General features: G+C 31.8%; 1 protein-coding gene across 16 annotated transcripts in view; it reads right to left on the bottom strand.

Moving 5' to 3' along the window:
• The window catches only part of LOC113401289 (uncharacterized), a 149081-nt gene that overhangs the window by 1842 nt on the left and 128564 nt on the right, over positions 1 to 18675 (bottom strand). For 10 of the 16 annotated variants that reach the window (XM_064215338.1, XM_064215341.1, XM_064215340.1 and 7 more), the window contains 9 exons: positions 13440 to 17903; positions 13121 to 13180; positions 6711 to 6874; positions 2694 to 2744; positions 2103 to 2357; positions 1552 to 1792; positions 1111 to 1272; positions 227 to 353; positions 2 to 147 (listed from right to left, as the gene is read on the bottom strand). In XM_064215338.1, the coding sequence (XP_064071408.1) occupies positions 2 to 147; positions 227 to 353; positions 1111 to 1272; positions 1552 to 1792; positions 2103 to 2357; positions 2694 to 2744; positions 6711 to 6874; positions 13121 to 13180; positions 13440 to 17903 (5670 nt within the window). The remainder of the gene's footprint in view (position 1; positions 148 to 226; positions 354 to 1110; positions 1273 to 1551; positions 1793 to 2102; positions 2358 to 2693; positions 2745 to 6710; positions 6875 to 13120; positions 13181 to 13439; positions 17904 to 18675) is intronic. The other 6 variants (XM_064215342.1, XM_026641135.2, XM_064215344.1 and 3 more) reach the window with 4 other exon arrangements.

The following is an 18675-nucleotide window of genomic DNA, read 5'->3' as shown; positions in this document are numbered from 1 at the left end:
CCAGGGAAAGTACCGAATCGTCCAGTCCTTTGACTGGAGCCGACGTACCAGCCGTCATCACACTTTTCCAGTACATAAACGGTGTCTCCCTCGTTTAATTCTAGCTCATCTGGGTTTTGTGGTCTATATTTGTACATTGCACGATATCTGCAAAACATGATATTGGATTAAGAAATACGTAAGCAATAAGTGTAAGAAAATAATTTCAAAAGATTTCGTTACTAACGGGACGGCCTCCGCGTTGGTGTCCACATAGAGCGGCTCGGTGTTGTTGAGGTCGACGCCGGCGCCAGTCGGCGGGCCGTAGCCACGATCCGAAGCGGACAGCGAATGTGATGACTTCGTTACGTAACCTGAATATAAGTTTTTCTTTATAATTTATACAAATCATATAACAATAACCGTGATGGACCTCTGGTTAGAACGCCTGCATTTTAGCCGATGATTGCAGTTCAAACCCAGACTAGCACTATTAAATTTTCATGTACTTAATTTATGTTTACAATTGATTTCGTGTTTGGCGGTGAAGGAAAAATCGTGCCTGTGTCTAATTTCAATGAAATTCTGCAACATATGTATTCACCAATCAGCGTTGGAGCACAATTGGTGGAATAAGCTCCAAACCTTCCCCTTAAAGGAAGAGGAGGCCTTAAAGGGAAAGGAGGCCAGTAGTGGGAAATTTACAGGCATATTATATCGTCGAAAGGAAAAGTATAGTTATTTATTTAATAGGAAAGTTATTCAAAATCAGGAATAAAGACGAACTTGGAATATTTATCTCAAATATTAATACAAACGGCACCTTGATTTATTGCCAAGTTTATAAACCCCTATCAAGTAATTGAGTATTAATACAAATACATATAAGTCAATAATTAAAACATCTTAACACAATTATAATAATATAAAAAATACTTGTATCGCAGCAAGATATTATATCATCTTATACTCTTTGAATAAAATATCTTTAGTACGGGCCTTAATTTATTTTTAGTTAAGTTTAGAGCATTGTATGGTGGTATTGACGCCGGATCTTAAGTGTAGCATTGTTAGTTGAACGTCTGTACTTCACTTAGGTCGACTCTAGGTTTGTTGTGGACATGTGCATACCAGCAAGAGGCTGGGTGGCGGGCGGCGCGTTGGCGAGCGCAGGGCTGTTGGGCTGCGGCGTGTAGCGATGAGCACCCATGCTGCGCTTGTCGGCACCGTTCAGCAGCCCGTGCGCCGCCGGAGACGCGACCGGCTTACCGGTGTTGAGGATGGGATGAGGTTCTAAAAAGCAATCAATACTTTATTTAATAACGTTCATAAAATGTATATTTTATAAATATAAGAATATTTATTTTTATTATTTATAGCTATAAAAGGTACAGCCTTAGCTTCATCTCATTTTTGATAAAGATTGAAGCTGACACCGACACGTTGCTCCATTACGGGTTGGTTTATAAACGAAATACCTACATAGATTTTTATCTGCCTCAGAATTTCCTTCACCGCCAATCAGGACAAATGATTTTATAATTATAGATAAATCGCTGAAGTATTACTGACCCGGTTTACTTTGACTAGGCTCTTGCAAAATGGTAACATAGCTATCAGGGAATATTCCAGTTTTATTCCCATTTCTGCCTTCCCACCAATTATGATCTATGCGTCTCGTCAACACGACTACTTCGCCTTTTTTTAACGGTAGTTCCAGATTTGTTTGTGCGATGAAGTCGAACTTCGCTCTAGCTCTGCCTTCTATGACGGCGGATTTTTTAAGGGTTTGTACTCCATCTCCTTTTAGTAACTGGAACATAACAATTTTAAATTATATGAATATTTAGCTTTAGTTATCACCCGCAGCTTCGCTCGCATAGGTGACTGGACTTGGACTTGGACTCCAAACTTGCTTCATACCAAATTTGATCAAATTCAGTTCAGTGGCCGTGAAAGCGTAACGGACAGACAGACAGATAGATAGAGTTGCTTGCATTTACAAGTAGCGAATAAATTAAGGACTCTCTCCGCTTTTAAAGTTAATCTTAAATGTTTAAATGGTATTCGTATATTTACTTGACAGGTTTACATATGTGTTTAATGATCTTATATGAACTTACTTCAACATAGTTATAAGGAAACAATCCAATTTTCCCGTGCACTTCACCCTCGTACCAATTAGAATCAATTTGTTTTCTAACATTTATAATATCTCCTTTTCTAAAGCTCAATTCACGTGCAGTTTGTCCATTAAAAGTATATAGCGCCTTTGCTATAATTTTTTCTGCTTCGTCGTATCTATTCAGCGGGACGACGGTCTTTTGTGATGGCATGAAATTATCTTGATGACGTCTGTTTTGCATATCCTGAAGTTCCTGGAATTATAACACAAGATATTAATACCAAGTGCTAGTAAACATACGAAACAGAAGGTTACTTTATCTCAGTTCGAGAAAACGTTAATTGTCGTGTCAACGTAAACATCATAACGTTGATAAAATTAAGTATTACTTGTTGTTATGTACATTAAAGCTTGCAAGTTTACAAATTATTTGTAACGCCTCAATCACAAGTGAGAATATTTAGGTAATTTCGAACGGTAAACGGTAGAGTTAAATCAGCCAGATATTATATAGCACGTTTTGGATTAAATTAAATGTGGAACAAGTGTTAATCAAAACCACTCGTGAAACGCAGTTTACAAGTTTCACCTTGATTGAGGCATCAAATGCTTCTATATCTGCAGCACGTATATCATTTTCCTGTAATTAATAATGGATTTAACTATAATTAAAGATCTTTCCATTGAGTATATTGCTAATATTTATTGAGCTAAACAAATGTATTATTCGATTTCAAAACGAATTAATCTGTAATCGTTGAATTCTGTACCTTTAGTTAAGGCGTTAGAGTTTAATATCAAATAGAAGATCGCTTAAAAAATATTATTTCTTTAGTTGATACATATTATAATTTTGAACTTATGTTATGAGAGAATTCATGGTTCAAGGTAATTTATTAAAATCTTATATGGTTTTACGTAGTATGTCTTTATCTGAAAGGAATTCGATACCGGAACAGTGGCCTTGGATTGTGGACATAAATATATTTTATTTTTATAAATCTTTTTTTAATTTATGATAAATTATTTGAATGAAGTATAGTATGGTATTTTAGGATTTAGCTATAATTTTCTTTTATAAAGTAATTTATTATTGATTTAAGCTTTTTACATTTATTTGGCTTTGACCATCGTTATCATCCCATATATTTAATTAGTTGTCGCCCATGGCTTTGCTCGCGTTGTAGGGATTGGTCGTCAGGTTTGAGGTATATAAAAGTATGTCATTCCAGCGTTCTCTTTAGCAAATTCCATCAAAATCCGTTCAGCGGTTTGGCAATGAAAGAGTAACATACAGACAGACGGACATACACAGTTATTTTCGCATTGATAATATTAGTATAGATTAAACAATATACTGAGTATTTTAGGACACTTCATTAACGTGAAGTCTCGAAAAATGTCTTAATCGAACTTATAGGAATTTAATATATTCTATTTATACTTATAGTCACGAATGTCGTGTGAATGAAATTGGTGTAGATTTTTTTGTTAATAACTTACATTAGAAAAAAGTACCGTGACCATTGCAAAAAATTCTCAAATCACGTCGAGACACAGTGGTCTAATATCAAATACACGCCAAACCAGTACACATGAACAAATTTATCTCACACAACTGAAAAATATATTAACATTAGGTACATAATTATGCTTTTGTATAGGTTGAATTAATTCACCATTCGCTAATTTTCGTTCAAATGTATATTCAAGTAATACGAGTAATATTTTTATAAGCTGAGAGATTGAAAATAAAAGTGGATTTTATGAACAAACTTGTCAAATGAGTACCGAGCCCTTGAGTGAAAGTGTTTGTGCTTGATTTCACTGGAACGGATTAAGATTATTTGTAATTGTAGAAAGGCAATATTTATAATCTTTAAACAGTTTTGGTTATCTAACGTTATCATAATTTGGTTGTAACTATGCGATAAGAAAATTCTTTTCTATGTTTATCATGGGAAATATGTATTATGAAAAGAGATATTTATTTGTGTGATTCATGTTATTATTTTAACACGTAAAAAATCAAAATAGCAATTTATATTTGTGTGTATTATTAGCGTTTGTGTATTTTATTTCATTATCTTAGCAACAAAAATAAAATATTTTCTATTGTTTACAATTTATAACACCTATTATTTTGATACTAATATTTTTATTACCTCACCTTAATAACTAAATCAGCTGTCATGTGCATTTTGGCAAACAAAAGAGTATTTACACATTCACAAAACTAGTTACACACACATTGACACACTTCCAACGATACAATAACATAACGGGATGGTGTGCGTACGCGAACTGGCGTTCTAAGCAGATGACCACAGCTTTAATGCGGATAGAATGAAAACCGACGCGACGCAAACAATCGAGGTGTGAAGAAACTGCTCTCTATATGCATAGAGCCTTACTCTATCGTGTAATTTAATACTGCCGTTATATTTAACACTTCCGACGCTAATTTATCTTAATTATTCTTTTTGAATTTAATAATTATTATCATAATAGCACTTTTATTTAACTTGATTTATGCTCTATCTAGTTAGAACTTAGTGTGAAATGACATGACATGACATAATATTGTTCTATTTCTTTTAATTATTTTAAAATAAGTACTCTAATAAAACATTTACTCATTAATGTTTATATTTCATTTCAAGTTTAAAATAAAGCGTCGATTAAAATACGAAATAGATATATCAGATACTATAAATAAAAGACAACAATAGAATAATAAACAGTACGAAAAGAACACGCAACAATGTAAATAATTGGTTAAACTTTTTGAATCTAAGGTAAGTATTGAACAAACTGCACTCGCGTGCAAGCCGGTAGTGAGCCCGTGATAAAGCATTACCATCAGTCAAAGTTGACTGACACGCTAATCGTATTCCTGCATCGAACTCACGATCATTCGTGAACTGGGGAATTCTCAATAATTACATTTAAACGAAAATCAATAATAAAAGCATTACTATTTATGGAACAAAATATAAGTTTTAATAAATATTGTTACACTTGGTGTTAAGGCTTTCTACAGTCTAAATAGCAGCTCTTAGTATTGTTATGCTGAATCGGAGGTAAACGAACCAGTGTAGCTCCTGGCAAAAAGGATATGGTATTTTAGTTTCCAAGTTTTATGTACGTTGCGTTGATGTTGTAGAGAATGATTAATATTGTTTACAGTGGTAATGTGTATGGGCAATGGTTATCACTTATAACTTCAATTGAATAAGTTTAAAAAAAGAATCGGTGTTAATCGTAAAATGATTAAAGCTATGGAATTTAATGTAATGTACGTTTATATTCTTCTACGGGGCAGTGACCTATTTGAGAGTAGGACTGAACACGCCGTTACAATTCAGTTTATTGCGATTTCTATGCTAATAAATAAGGAAACGTAATTTTTGTAATGCCTAACAAAAACATTTAAAACCCGTTTCAGAGAAGGTTTTATTACATAAAACTTGGCTAAGCAGGATAAATTATGTCGACAGTCTTGCTCGTTTTTAATAAAATGCAGGTATGAATCTAACTTTCTACAACATCAAGAACGAGATAAAATATAAAGAAAATGTTAAAAACATCACTGGTCTTAACCGGATTTGAGCTCGATAAATTTATTTATTTATTTAAGACCTATTACGTTTCTCTAGGCTTTTTATGTTTATTATTTGATTAAAAGTTGTAATTAAAAAAAAATATTGTCATTTTTCTGTGAATGTAAGAAATATGTCATTGTTTTTCTGCGCAAGACTGAGTTTAGTAATGCTTATGAAATATCTCAATACACAATAATTATTGCGTTGATGTTTTATTTTTAATATGGGAAAAATTATACTGAATTATGTATAAAAGAATATTGCAATTAACGTTAATAATAAGATTCATATATAGCAATATAAAGTATTCAGAATTTTTATAAATTAGGTCAAAAATTATAAGAAAATGTTGACGATGAAACACACGTTTACACTGAAATAATGTGACGTTTATTTTTATATGCTTACGTTTAATTCCGGAATAAAATTGCATATATTCAAGAATCATATATATATTATTTATTAATTATCATTTTCAAATCTCTAGCCAAAATCACAGTGAGGTGTCAATCGCAAATCGGAGTGAGAATCATTTGTTGAGTATAATTTAATGGTCACAGAAGAAAAACACTTTCTACTTTTAAGTTTATTTTTATCCTCAATTTAAGTTCAGAACGCGTGGATAATTGCACCAATATAAAACAGTGTAGGTAATATAACTGGTGGTCGCTTCTCGTCTTTCTCCATATTTATCATAAGACGTTGAACACATTCATAATTATAATATATTCGTGGAAACATTCAAAAAGGTTATAATTTAATTTAGGCTAAGTATAAAATGATCTACCACACTAAGATTCAATCTAAATGTTATTAAAACCTTGATATCCAGTTTTATTACTTGATGCAAATTAGGAAATACAGATAAATAAAAGTGTTGCAATACTTGAAAATAGATTCGACAAATATTAATAATTTTTTTTGGAAATATTTAGGGATGAACAACTAATAAAAAAGAGATACATTTAACATTAATATTATATTAAATTTATACTAATTACCTGTAAATATTTATTTCTCTTCTGTTCTCTGTAAAGTCGTTTCATATGCTCAGCCTGCTGCCGTGCGAGTTCCCGCTCCGGTACGAGTGGTAACGGGTCGTGTCGCACGGGACACCGGTAATGGATGTTCACGTCGCTCTCCACGTATCGGCGGCTTGGAGATTCTGTGTTAAACGAAATGAGTCGTGTTATTACTTTATTTAGTTCCCCACTTTATTTTTTTTTCCGGTTTCGACGTTTTACGTTGGACGTTCAAATTTCGAATTTCCTCGTATTGATATCAAAGGGGATATCCCCTGGGTTCGATAATGTGTTTTTTTGCAATAATAGAGCAAATGATCAAATGACTAGACTAGCATTTGACACTTGGTCATCTTAATTTAAATACGTTTTATTCCTAAATTAGTTATGTATTTCCTAAATATAATTCAAAAAAACGTTATTAACTAGCATCATTATACACGACTTGTGTGTAAGGTACTGTTTGTCTATTATATTTTATTATATTTGTCTATTATATTTTAAGAAACATGACATTTGTAATAAGCAAATAAATTAAAATATTTGTATATGTACTAGTACTTTTATTGGCAATATTTGAATATAATGCCAAATAGTTCCTATATTACAGTAACAGCCTGTAAATTTTTCTACTGCTGGGATAAGGCCTCCTCCCTCTTTGAGGAGAAGGTTTTGGAGCATATTTCACCAATCTGATCCAATGCGGGTTGGCGGATACACATGTGGCAGAATTTCGATGAAATTTGACATATACAGGTTTCCTCACGATATTTTTCTTCATCGCCGAGCACGAGATGAATTATAAACACAAATTAAGCATATGAAAACTCATCGGTGCTTGTCTGTAGGCTCAACATACCTATATTACCGACTTATTATTTTTGTACAAAACCTAAATCAAAAGTGTTTATATCGTACAAGCAAGTTGGAAACATCAGTGATAAATTGAATTTGGACGCCGTTTGGACACTAACTCCTTACTCTAATTAAAAATACTTATATATATTTATTATTAAATATCATATCATATCTGGTAACATAACATAATTTCTTCCATTTTTATCGTTTGGTTTATTATTATATAAGTTGTAATTAATATTAAAACTATTTACATAATTTATATAATCGTATACACGAGTGTGTCTCATACATATAGGAATGTTATTTTTGCTAGAAATAAGTGAAAGTGTCTGAGCAGCGGAAGTATTATGGATTTCGATGTTGTAACACTTCTATTATGGGTAATATTTCGGGTGCTGGTTATGTGACGATACGCAATATCACATCACGTTTAAACCGGTTTCCGATTAAGTCACTGAGATCTATCTTTACGAAGGCATGATAAACGATCTGAGATAGTCTCGACATTTACATTTAAACAATTGAATTCTTATAAGCATTTATTTACATAATTCGATGAATAAATATAATTATTTAATTTTAGTTTGATTTTGAAATTTTATAAAATTATAATTATATTAACTTGGTAAAAAATCTGAAAGAAATATTATCATAAAAATAATAATAAAGATACGTCCAACAGAGGTAACGCTTATTAAATAATAAAAAAAATCGGCCAACTGCGAATCGGACTCGCGCACAAAGGTTTCCGTATCTATTATCTATAAAAAAGGAAAATATGAAGTTTGTTATTATAACGGCAACAAAAATACATCGTCGGTAAAAATTTCAACTGTCTATTATCTGTCTGACTACTATAACGGTTCATAAGAAACAGCCTGGTGACAGACGGACGAAAAGCGGAGTCTTAGTAATAGGGTTTTACCCTGTAGGTCATCCACAATCCTAAAAATGTATGTCATGATAAGATATAATTATGGGAGTATGACTAAACTCTGACTGTTAAACTAGTATAGGAAGTTTGTTAACCTTTTTTAAACTAGGTCATGATATGTATATCAAGAGTTACTACTCTTCACAAATTAAAATGATAATATTGAACTACATATATCATTATAAGGCTTTAAGGCTAATAACCTCACTAATACTATAAGTGCTCTAATGAGTTTTAATGCTTTCCCGCCTTAATTACTTAACCGAATGTCATGAAATTTTGCATGCACGTTGTCCAGGGTCAAAAAGGACGTAGGGTACCCAAATACATGACCCCTCCCCCTCACATGCAGGTGAAGCATGAGAAACTAGAATTATCTTATAATTTACTCAGACGAACTACTTTCAGTGTAAGTGTTACATTATAAAATTGTATATAAAATATATTTATATTATTATATTGTATATATAATATAAAATGAGAGTATAATTATAAAATTGTGTAATTCCTGGCAATACACAATAAATGAACTAAAAATTAATATATGTATCGATTGTATATTTTATTAGTAATAAAAACATACGTTATGCTCATCCATGGCACGCGTGTGTTACCTACGAATCAGACCGGAAGCAAAGGGGGTCATTATTCTCGTCATTACGCACCTTCATTGTACACCATGGACGGAAGTAACGCGAGGATGATAACATAAAAGACATCTCAGAGTTGTAAATGATATGTACTTATATATTTATATTTGTTAAAAAAACTGTGGATTTTATTTATCATTGTACAATTGATTTGGCTAAGTTGTAAAATTTCATGTTACATAATTTCATTAGATTTACATTTATTTTAAATATCTTACGAGTATACGTTATATATATGTTTACAAGTTTTACTAAAAGAAAACTCGCTCTTACTGATATTTTGTTTAGTTTGCAATTTCATTTAAAAATAACTGTATACATAGTTTTTAACTATGAACATTTTAACATAAACATCTATAATTTTTAAATATATCAAATCAAATTCCAGAATTATGATTACTAAATTACATAGATATACCAACAAATAATTTTAAATGTTGACGTTGATATTTTCAGCTTAAATCAATTCTTATTATATATCTTCTATAAAATACTATAAATTATTTAAAAAGTCAATAAAATTATGTAACCTTTGAAATCGACTACATTAAAACGAAATACTGGAACGACGTGGAAAAGGAAAGCCCTTTTCTGTCAAATCGTTTGCTAACTTTCACTTAATAGGCATTCATGGCACGCGCCTGCCTTCGTGTAAACACGCGTGTACATACATGGACGGCGTTCAAAGTTAGCTTCTGTGAATGGTGTTTTTAAAACGGTGGAGCTCGAATTGTATATCATTGAAAAACTGTGTAAGATCAATAAGAAATTGTCTCATATTTATCATTTATTTGTCTTTGTTGTTTGTGTTGGAGTAATTTTGTGTTGTTTTTAATTATGATTATATACATTTTGTTTATTCATATTTCATAATTCATTATCCGCTGAATCATTTTTACTTAATTATTTTAAAATTATATGAACGGAACGAATTTAATTAATAAGTAATTATCCGTTTAAATCTGGGAAGAGTTGAGTACTCCAAATTATTTCTATTCGTAAGTACCTACGTGACTCGTACGAATAATATAAAATTTTCCACAGAAAACTACACATTGCAAAATAAACTATAATTCTGACTGTTTGGAAGTCAGTTATTTTTACTATATTTTATATAATTAATATGATACCAATTTTTCAATAATAAAATGTTCAGTTATTTTATTAAGTTGTACGCAAACATAAAATAAAACCAAAATAAATTAATCTACACTGTTTACATTAGAAAATGTTTGTATTAAATCATTGCGATTAAACGGTTATCACAAATGACATCAAGAGTCAAATCGGATGAGATGCATTTACATATTTTTTATTTATGGTGCAAAAGGTGGACTTAACGTTTTGCATCAGTACGTAGAAATGGCGATGAAACATGATGGCGCAGCTACAACCATAAAAAAAATAAAACGACTACTAGTTGGTCTAGTAAGTAATCAAAGTACTAAGCACTAATCATCATCATAACAATATGTATAATATATTTGTGATATACATAATGCACTTACCTCTATATTATTACTAAATATGAATCAATACATATCACGTATGTCAAACTAACACAAATTCACACAATTAATATTAAAAAGAAAAGTAAAAAAGTAATGTAATAGCCTGCAAAGGTCCCGCTGCTGAGCTAAGGCCCTTCCTTTTAAGGCGAATGTTTGGAACTTACTGATTTAATATAGGAAGTACTAATTAAAATGACAGTAATTATGAAGTAAAACAAATAAATACTACACAATTTATAAGATATACCGGCGTAGTCATGTACTCAATCGAGTCTATCACGATAATTTATGAAACGAATTTAGCAAGATCAGCTATTTCATCACGAGAGTACTTGTAGCGTTTTGTAATCAGTTACTATAACCGGTAGCAGATTATTATGTTGTAAATATTTTAAAATTACTTAATTAATATTTTCAAATATTAAAGTATAGTTTTAAATTTAATATAATAAAAAAAGTTATAAAACTTTCCATAAAATAATTATTATTAACTATGTAAATAATTTTATATTGTATATTAACAATACTTTATTACAAACGTATATAATTATTTTAGATAAACAAACCGGGTCTTGTGATTCTTTTTATCTGTTTCAATATTCCCATTTTATAGTCACTGTCTAATTCACATTCACTATTTATTTTATTCACAATACGAAATCGAGAGTCGATGGATCGGCCGGTCCGTCTGTCAACGTCGCTACGACTGTCTATGTTATCAGATGCACTTTCATCGTCGTCTCCCGCCAAAAATATTACCCATCGGCTGTAATGTCAATTTTTTTCCTCCCCTCTAATTCTTACAAGTATTTATCGCTCAAGTAATAATCGCGCAAATAAACAAGTGAAGATTATATTTTGAAGTCACAGATATAATTATTTTGTTTCCAAAAATACATACGTTTTCAGCGTAGATTCAAAAGATGTGAATATATTTTACAGAATATTAAAGCAAAATTTAATATATTAATTAATATTATTTTTATTCTATAAATATGTAATATATTCATTATTGTTAAGTACTTACTATATGGTAGAGGAGCATAAACATCTGGATATATATCTGTTCTGTTTCCCCATTCCGTGAAATCGTGAACGGTGTGACGATTGTCTTGTGTCTTAAGAGTATGGGTTTTATGTCTTAGTGTTACGTTTTGCTGGTATTCTATATCGTTTTGATGAACTTTATCATTATTTTGTTTTGTTCCAATTTTACAAGAAAAAGAATCAGTACGCTTGGGAGCAACGGGAAGAGTCGATTCGTTATGTTTATTCGTGGGCAATAATTTCGGTTCATTATTTTCTATATGTGAATTGTTGATTTCATTTGTTATAGTATTCTTTAAAAGGTTATTAAATTTATAATCGTCTGTCAATGTTGTAGGATCATTAATGGAAATTACAGATATTTCGTTACTTAATGGCAAAGCAAGGTTATCTTGTGTTCCTTCAATTCGATCACTTTTTACACTGTCTGAGTCACATTTAGACACCGAATCATTTGGGCTACTTTCTTTGGAAAAATAAGCACTGTCATTTTGTACTTCTTGTTGGTCTTCACTTTCATCGTAAAAAATATTTTTTTTAACGTAACTATTCAATGCTTTGAGAGATTTGGACATTGAACCAGACAAGGGAACATTTCTGTACTGTACATTATCATCAAAATAAAACAGCTCTGTTTTTACACTTTGACAATTATTTTCATTTAAAATTGTTTCACTTAAATATTTTCTATCCATTTTATTATATACACGGTTAGATCATCTCAGTACTCAACACAAATTCCGGACAGTTCGCACAAAACTAAGCTTACGATAAGATAGTCTATCAGTCAAGTGTGATTGATAAAACTCATTAATGATAATAAAATTGTTGACGGCACCAACATTTTCAATCTAAATTTGTATATTTATATCACGAATGGCTCTAACATGTAGTACTTCTGATCGTAAGATACTGTTTACAGTGAAATAAAATGCTTGAAACTCGTTTCGACTCAATTTAAGTGACGTAAATATCCCGTCGACCTTTAAAATATCAAAATACACAAGTATAAGGTCACAAATAAGTCACACATAGTATATTTACGTTACTAAAATATGTTCCACTACGAGCCAGCTCTAAGACATACACGTTCCGATTGGTTAAACAAAGGCTATTGTTTCCTTTTTTTATAACATCTAATAATATGAATATAACCGCACTCAACCTCTCATGTACGAGATTTTATTGTCCAATCAAAGGAATTTTTGAGGAAGTAAGAGGCGCGATTTTATATGAAGCTTTTTGTTTTGTTTCACAACACAAACAGTATATCTTGCTAAATTGACAAATGATATATTTGGAAATTCATTTTATGTATACATATTTTAAACATGATGTTATAATTATCATACTCAATTTTTTTGTTATTATTAAGAAAACACTTGCCTGAGTCTGAATAACTGCCGTGCGATGCCCGACGTGGTGGCTCAGGAGCGGAATCGGTTTCTACCAGGATACAATAAAATAATATGGTAAGGAAATAAAAAAAATGTGCTTTTGTTATAACACAAAAAAATAAAGATAGATTGATTGTTAGCATCGTCAATTTCAATAATATGTAAGTATTTTTGTATTTATTTTATTTATAAGTAAAATCAATATTATTTTGAGTTTTGTGTTCAATCGATCTTTATAGATAATGAAACATTCCACAAGTAACTCCAATACTAAACAATGAAGTCTGGCATAGTAAATAAATATTAACCTTGAAAAGTAACCGTGTGTCGTGATGGCGTGACAAAGGGCGCTAGACGATAGGGCCACGCTGCAGGTGGAGGCCGGGGAGGCGTACGAGGAGGTTCATAACGGCTAGCCGGACGGTGGGCTGATGGATCGAAGGCTTGTTTCGCTAACGATTCGTTTTTAAGAATTGAGTTTAATTTTACTGTATTTTTTTTAAATGATTGATTCTTTTCGCTTTTCGTTGGTGCAGTGCGACCGCGAACTAATGTATTCGGATCTTTTAGAGGTTTATTGTTATCTTCCGGTTTCGGATATTGATGAGCTATCCACGGTCCCGCTAAATAAGATGCAATATTTTGGAGCTCGCTTACATCAGGTGTGGATGTGTAAATTTGTCCGAGAAGTGACATCGCTTCAAAACGACGGCGAATACGTTCCACTTCTCCAGGTCTACATTCCAATGCTTCTTCTGCTGAATGTGACCTTGTTGAATTGCGTCTTCGAAGAGCAGCTAACTTCGATATAATGTCGATGTGTGGCATAAACCGATTATTTGGACGAAGTGGCATTCGTGCCACTGGCAATAAAACTCTACATTTCTCTTGCCTGGAGGCCCTTTCAGAGGGCCAATTTTTTATGTCGTTTCTTATAATTTCGGGATCGCTACGAAATCTACGTAATACTGCACCAGCAGCAGAGGGTGAGTCAAACTGTCTTGCAAGGCGACGTACTTCCCCCTCACGTGCTAGTTTCAGGTAAGCACGCCAATAACGCTCCGGATCGGGGGACGGGCTTCGACTACGCCAGATCGTCTCGTCACTTGAAAATCGCGTGTCAGGCGTTCTTCGATCGCTTACATACAGTTCCGATTGAGGCGATGTTGATCTTGAATTTAGGTCAGCCTTTAAAGGAAGTGATAAAAATTTATTTTTTTCACTTTCCCCAAATAATTCTTTAATATCTGCACATGACTGAGATTGAAATATTTGATTGTTTTCAAATTTTGTTTCTCTGTTTTCCTCAACTTTATTGTATTCTTTTGATATGTTTTTCTCATCAGAACTATCTCTTGCGTGGTAAATAACTTGAGGTTGCTTGTCATCTTTTACTGATTCGAAATATTCCACTTTTTTTTGTACTTCTATTTTAGGACCTTTATAAATAACCGTTTTTGAAGACATATCCGAGCCGGTCTCAGTTTCGCTAGCCGAAGAAGTATTAGATATTTCGTTTTTTTGTGACAGCTTCTTTATAGGTTCATCGGCTTGATTTATTTTATCGGTTACTACAATATTTTTTGGTTTATTTATAACATTGGTATCTTCAAATGTTTTAGTGTACTCAGTTTGATGTTTAAAATTATTATCTTCTTTCAAAGAAAATGTATCGAATTTACTGATTCTATCCAAAACCTCCTTACTAAGAGATTGGGAAATTCTTTTCTTTTCATTTTCACTGAGTGTCATTTGCATTTTATTAACATTGTTTTTCAATTCCTTTTCGAAGTTTATGGGATACGTTATAGCGGCAATAGATTCTGATTTATTTATTGTAGTTTTAAGAGCACTAGTTTTAGGTGTAATTAAAGAACTGCATCTAACATGCAAAGAAGGATTTTTAGTTGATTTTTCTTTGACTTCAATCGTATATTTTTCATCATCCTTATTTGACTTGGAATTAAATTCTTTACCGTAAATAGCATTAAGTTGATTTTTGAGTGCGTTTACTTGGTCCATGGATAAACTACTCCACAATCGATTACCAAGGCCGATTTTTTTCCGCAAATCAGTCATAGAATCGAATTGAAGGTTAATTTTGTTTGGTTGTACTTTGTACGATTTTGTAATGTCTTTATTTTTATTATTTATGTTAAAAGCTGTTTCTGCAACGCTTGTTCCTCTCCAAAGAGGCTTGTAGGCATCTTTACATTGTGAATGGTCTATTTCTATGCCTTCGGTACACTTTTTCTGTTGTAGTTCTTCTTTTAAATCTTCAACTGACTTTTCTTTTACTCTTAAGCCTCTTTCTCTATTAAAATTCCATCTATAGTCATTTACATCTCTTGGATAAAAAAGAATGTCATCTTCATTTTGAGCTCGTTTAAGTTTGCTATATAGGTTATTAAGTTCTTCTTCAGCTCTCTCTATTATTCTAATCTTTTTCCATCGATCAAAATCAATAATTTCTTCGTCTTTTTTTCTATAATATAATAAATTTCTTGAAGATGTAGCCTTTTCTAGCTCACCAACCCTCTCCAAATAGGCATAGTACCGATTGAGTTCGCGAAATCTTTCTGATCTACCTTTGATATTTTGGATATCTTGAATATATTCATCATAGTCAGGATCATTAGCACTTATATTAGAATCACTTTTGGTTCTTAGAATTTTTTTGTTTTTATTTACATTTCTTTCTTCGTTATCTGCACTACGTCTTCGGTATTCTTTTTTTTCTGTTTCAAGCTTGGTATGAGTACGTGCATTATGTATGCGACGACTTGATGGGGATCTAATAGATGCAGGTGATTGACTCCTGCTTACTGTTTTCTTTACTTTTGGTGATACAAGTCGTGATGTTTGTGAAAAATATATAGTTCCTTGATTTTTATCCTCTATATTTTCCAAAGAATTAGTTTTAATTATTTGATAATTACCTCTTAACCGCGTTGAAGTAGTTTCAGTTGGTGATTCAGAAAATATAACTCTAGATGGTGACATTGATTTGCTGGATCTAACAGGTTTATCAATCTTGGGTGACTTTGTTCCAGAATGTAAGAAAAACATTTTCGTCGGTGAAACTGACTTTCTCGTTGATGGAGAATGTTTTCTGTGAAATACTATTGTGGGTGATATAGGTCGCGAAGTTTGTGAAAAATATATTTTGTTTATGGGAGGTTCACTTTTGCTCCTATTAGTTGATAATGATGACGAAGATCCAAAGTCACTTTCACGTTTAGTTAAACTTTCAAATTTACGTATTTTACCATCCATTTTTCCTGGCCATGAAATGGATCGAGTGCTTTGGATATGTGTTGGACTTAGTCGTCTGTCCCAAATTTTGAAACGAGATAGAGAAACTGGCTTACGATGAATCAAATATGTATTAATTGAGTTTGATGGGCTTAAATAAGTTTCGGGCAACGATTGGAAAACTTTTGCTTTCTCCATAACTGAATTAATTGTAGTATGCTGCGAAACATTATCAGACGCTAAAACGAAGGGTTTCTTAAAAAAAAGATTTTGAAAAAATGAATCTGATACAACAGCATTTCTTGCTTGTTTTATATTTGTATCATTTAATTCAAAATTATCGATTGAACCAAAGTTTGATACATCGTCTAAAACATCACCAAATTGACTGCTGTCTTCAGTTTTTTCAGGTAAAATATTTGTATTTTTTTTAGAGTTTGGAGATTTTGTGATATTATTTTTATTTAAGCTCTTTGATATCTTACTATTTTCTCCCACACATGGTACACTGCGAGGTCTACTTAATACATTCTCTAATGATTTCTTTTTTTTTAAATTAGTTACGAGTGCTGTTTTTATTGGATTTTTTTTCGATGGCGTCATTATATGTGTTGATGATTTAGACATATTAGTCATTCTCTGTAGGGGATTGATTGTTATTGATTTTGGCTCGTTCGTAAGACATTGAGAAGATTTAGATTGAATATTGGAAATTTTATTTTTTTTTACTTTTTCTGACGTACGTATCATATCTCTACTTTTATGAGTTACGCTCGTTGTTACTTGTTTCACAACTTTGGGTGATGTTTCTTTTGAGCCAGTTGCATTTTTTAAAACACTCTTAGGTTTTATTTTAGACGTATCGATACATTCATTTCTTTTTTGAGAACTCCATAGCTTATCCAGAGAAGTAACTTTATCCAATATATTCGTTATTGGTGTTCTTCTACCTACACCGCCTTCGATTGTTACTGATTGAGAAGAATCGCCAAATTTACATCCAGAATAATTAATCGGTAACATCGTTCTTCTCGGTGAACTGAAGCTGCTTGTTGTACTAGGTTTTGGATAACTTAAATTCATTTTTTGTTTGACTTTCGTTGACGAAATTGAACTTTTCATTTTATTTATTGCGGGTGGGGCAGAAGTTGATAAAATTCTATTAGGATACGATTCTGGATTTTTTTTTATTATGATATGAGTATCTTCTCTTTTTAACTTGTTAGATATTTTATCTTTTAAAAAATCTACATTAGATTGTGTAAAGTTGTCCCGGGTTGGCTTTGTTGATGTTACAAGTTTAAGCGTTTTACTGTTTTTTGAAGATCTTCTTTGAGGTGGTTTTGGTGGAGGTTCAGTCACACTTTTTAATTCTGAATATTGTAATTTTTTTCCATATATATTGTCGAATCCCGTAACAGGATAACATATCATTTCATGTACTTGAGGTGATTTTTTATGTACTCGTATTTTAGTTAAAGTCGATGATATTGGAATATATTCGATTTCTGATTCATCTGTGAAATTCCAATCATTATCAATCTTCTTTCATTCGTTAGACCTGTGCTATAGGTGAACTTCGTGCTCCTGTTATAAATAAAACCGTGTAAAGCGTAGTTCTCTATTCGTGGTAACAAACGTGCCAGATTTAAATACGGTGGATAAAATTAATACAATTTCTAGCCAACGTGTTTGTTTAATGTTGGAGTCTACTCTAATCATGCAATTTGTTTACCTTTACAATGTAGCCACTGACGAACCAGCACCGAAGTTATTGATATTATTAAAGAGCCATGCATAATACGTCAAGACTTACCTGAAGTGTGAGTAGATATAAACTAACGTGATCGCTGTTAGTGAATACCATGTATTGTAATTACACTGTAACCTTGTTTCACAGTAGTTCAAACGGCAAATAACATCACTAACAAATGATTTGGAGTACTAACCTTGACTTCCATTCGTTACTGATTGTAAATTATAAAGTGAATCTTGGAAATGTCATTTGCCTTTTCATAATCAGTCATTAGTTGAATGGTTATTATTAAATATATTGTCACCAATGTACCTTAAACTATTAAACCGGCACCCATTTTCATGCGAAATATGTTATATAATTATGTAACCATACTTAGTAAGAATAAGAAAGGTAATCTAAAAATATATGTTAAAATTTTACAGTCACATTTTAACCGTCTGTAGTTAACTCCATTTACGACATATTATACATATAACAAATTTTTAGACAAATAAGTTAATATGACAATTGAAAGAACTCTAATATTTAAA

Source organism: Vanessa tameamea, chromosome 7 (genome assembly GCF_037043105.1).
Source record: "Vanessa tameamea isolate UH-Manoa-2023 chromosome 7, ilVanTame1 primary haplotype, whole genome shotgun sequence".
In the NCBI taxonomy this organism is placed as follows: Eukaryota; Metazoa; Arthropoda; class Insecta; order Lepidoptera; family Nymphalidae; genus Vanessa; species Vanessa tameamea.
The sequence above is the reverse complement of the archived record's forward strand: the minus strand, read 5'-3'. Positions and strand labels throughout refer to the sequence as shown.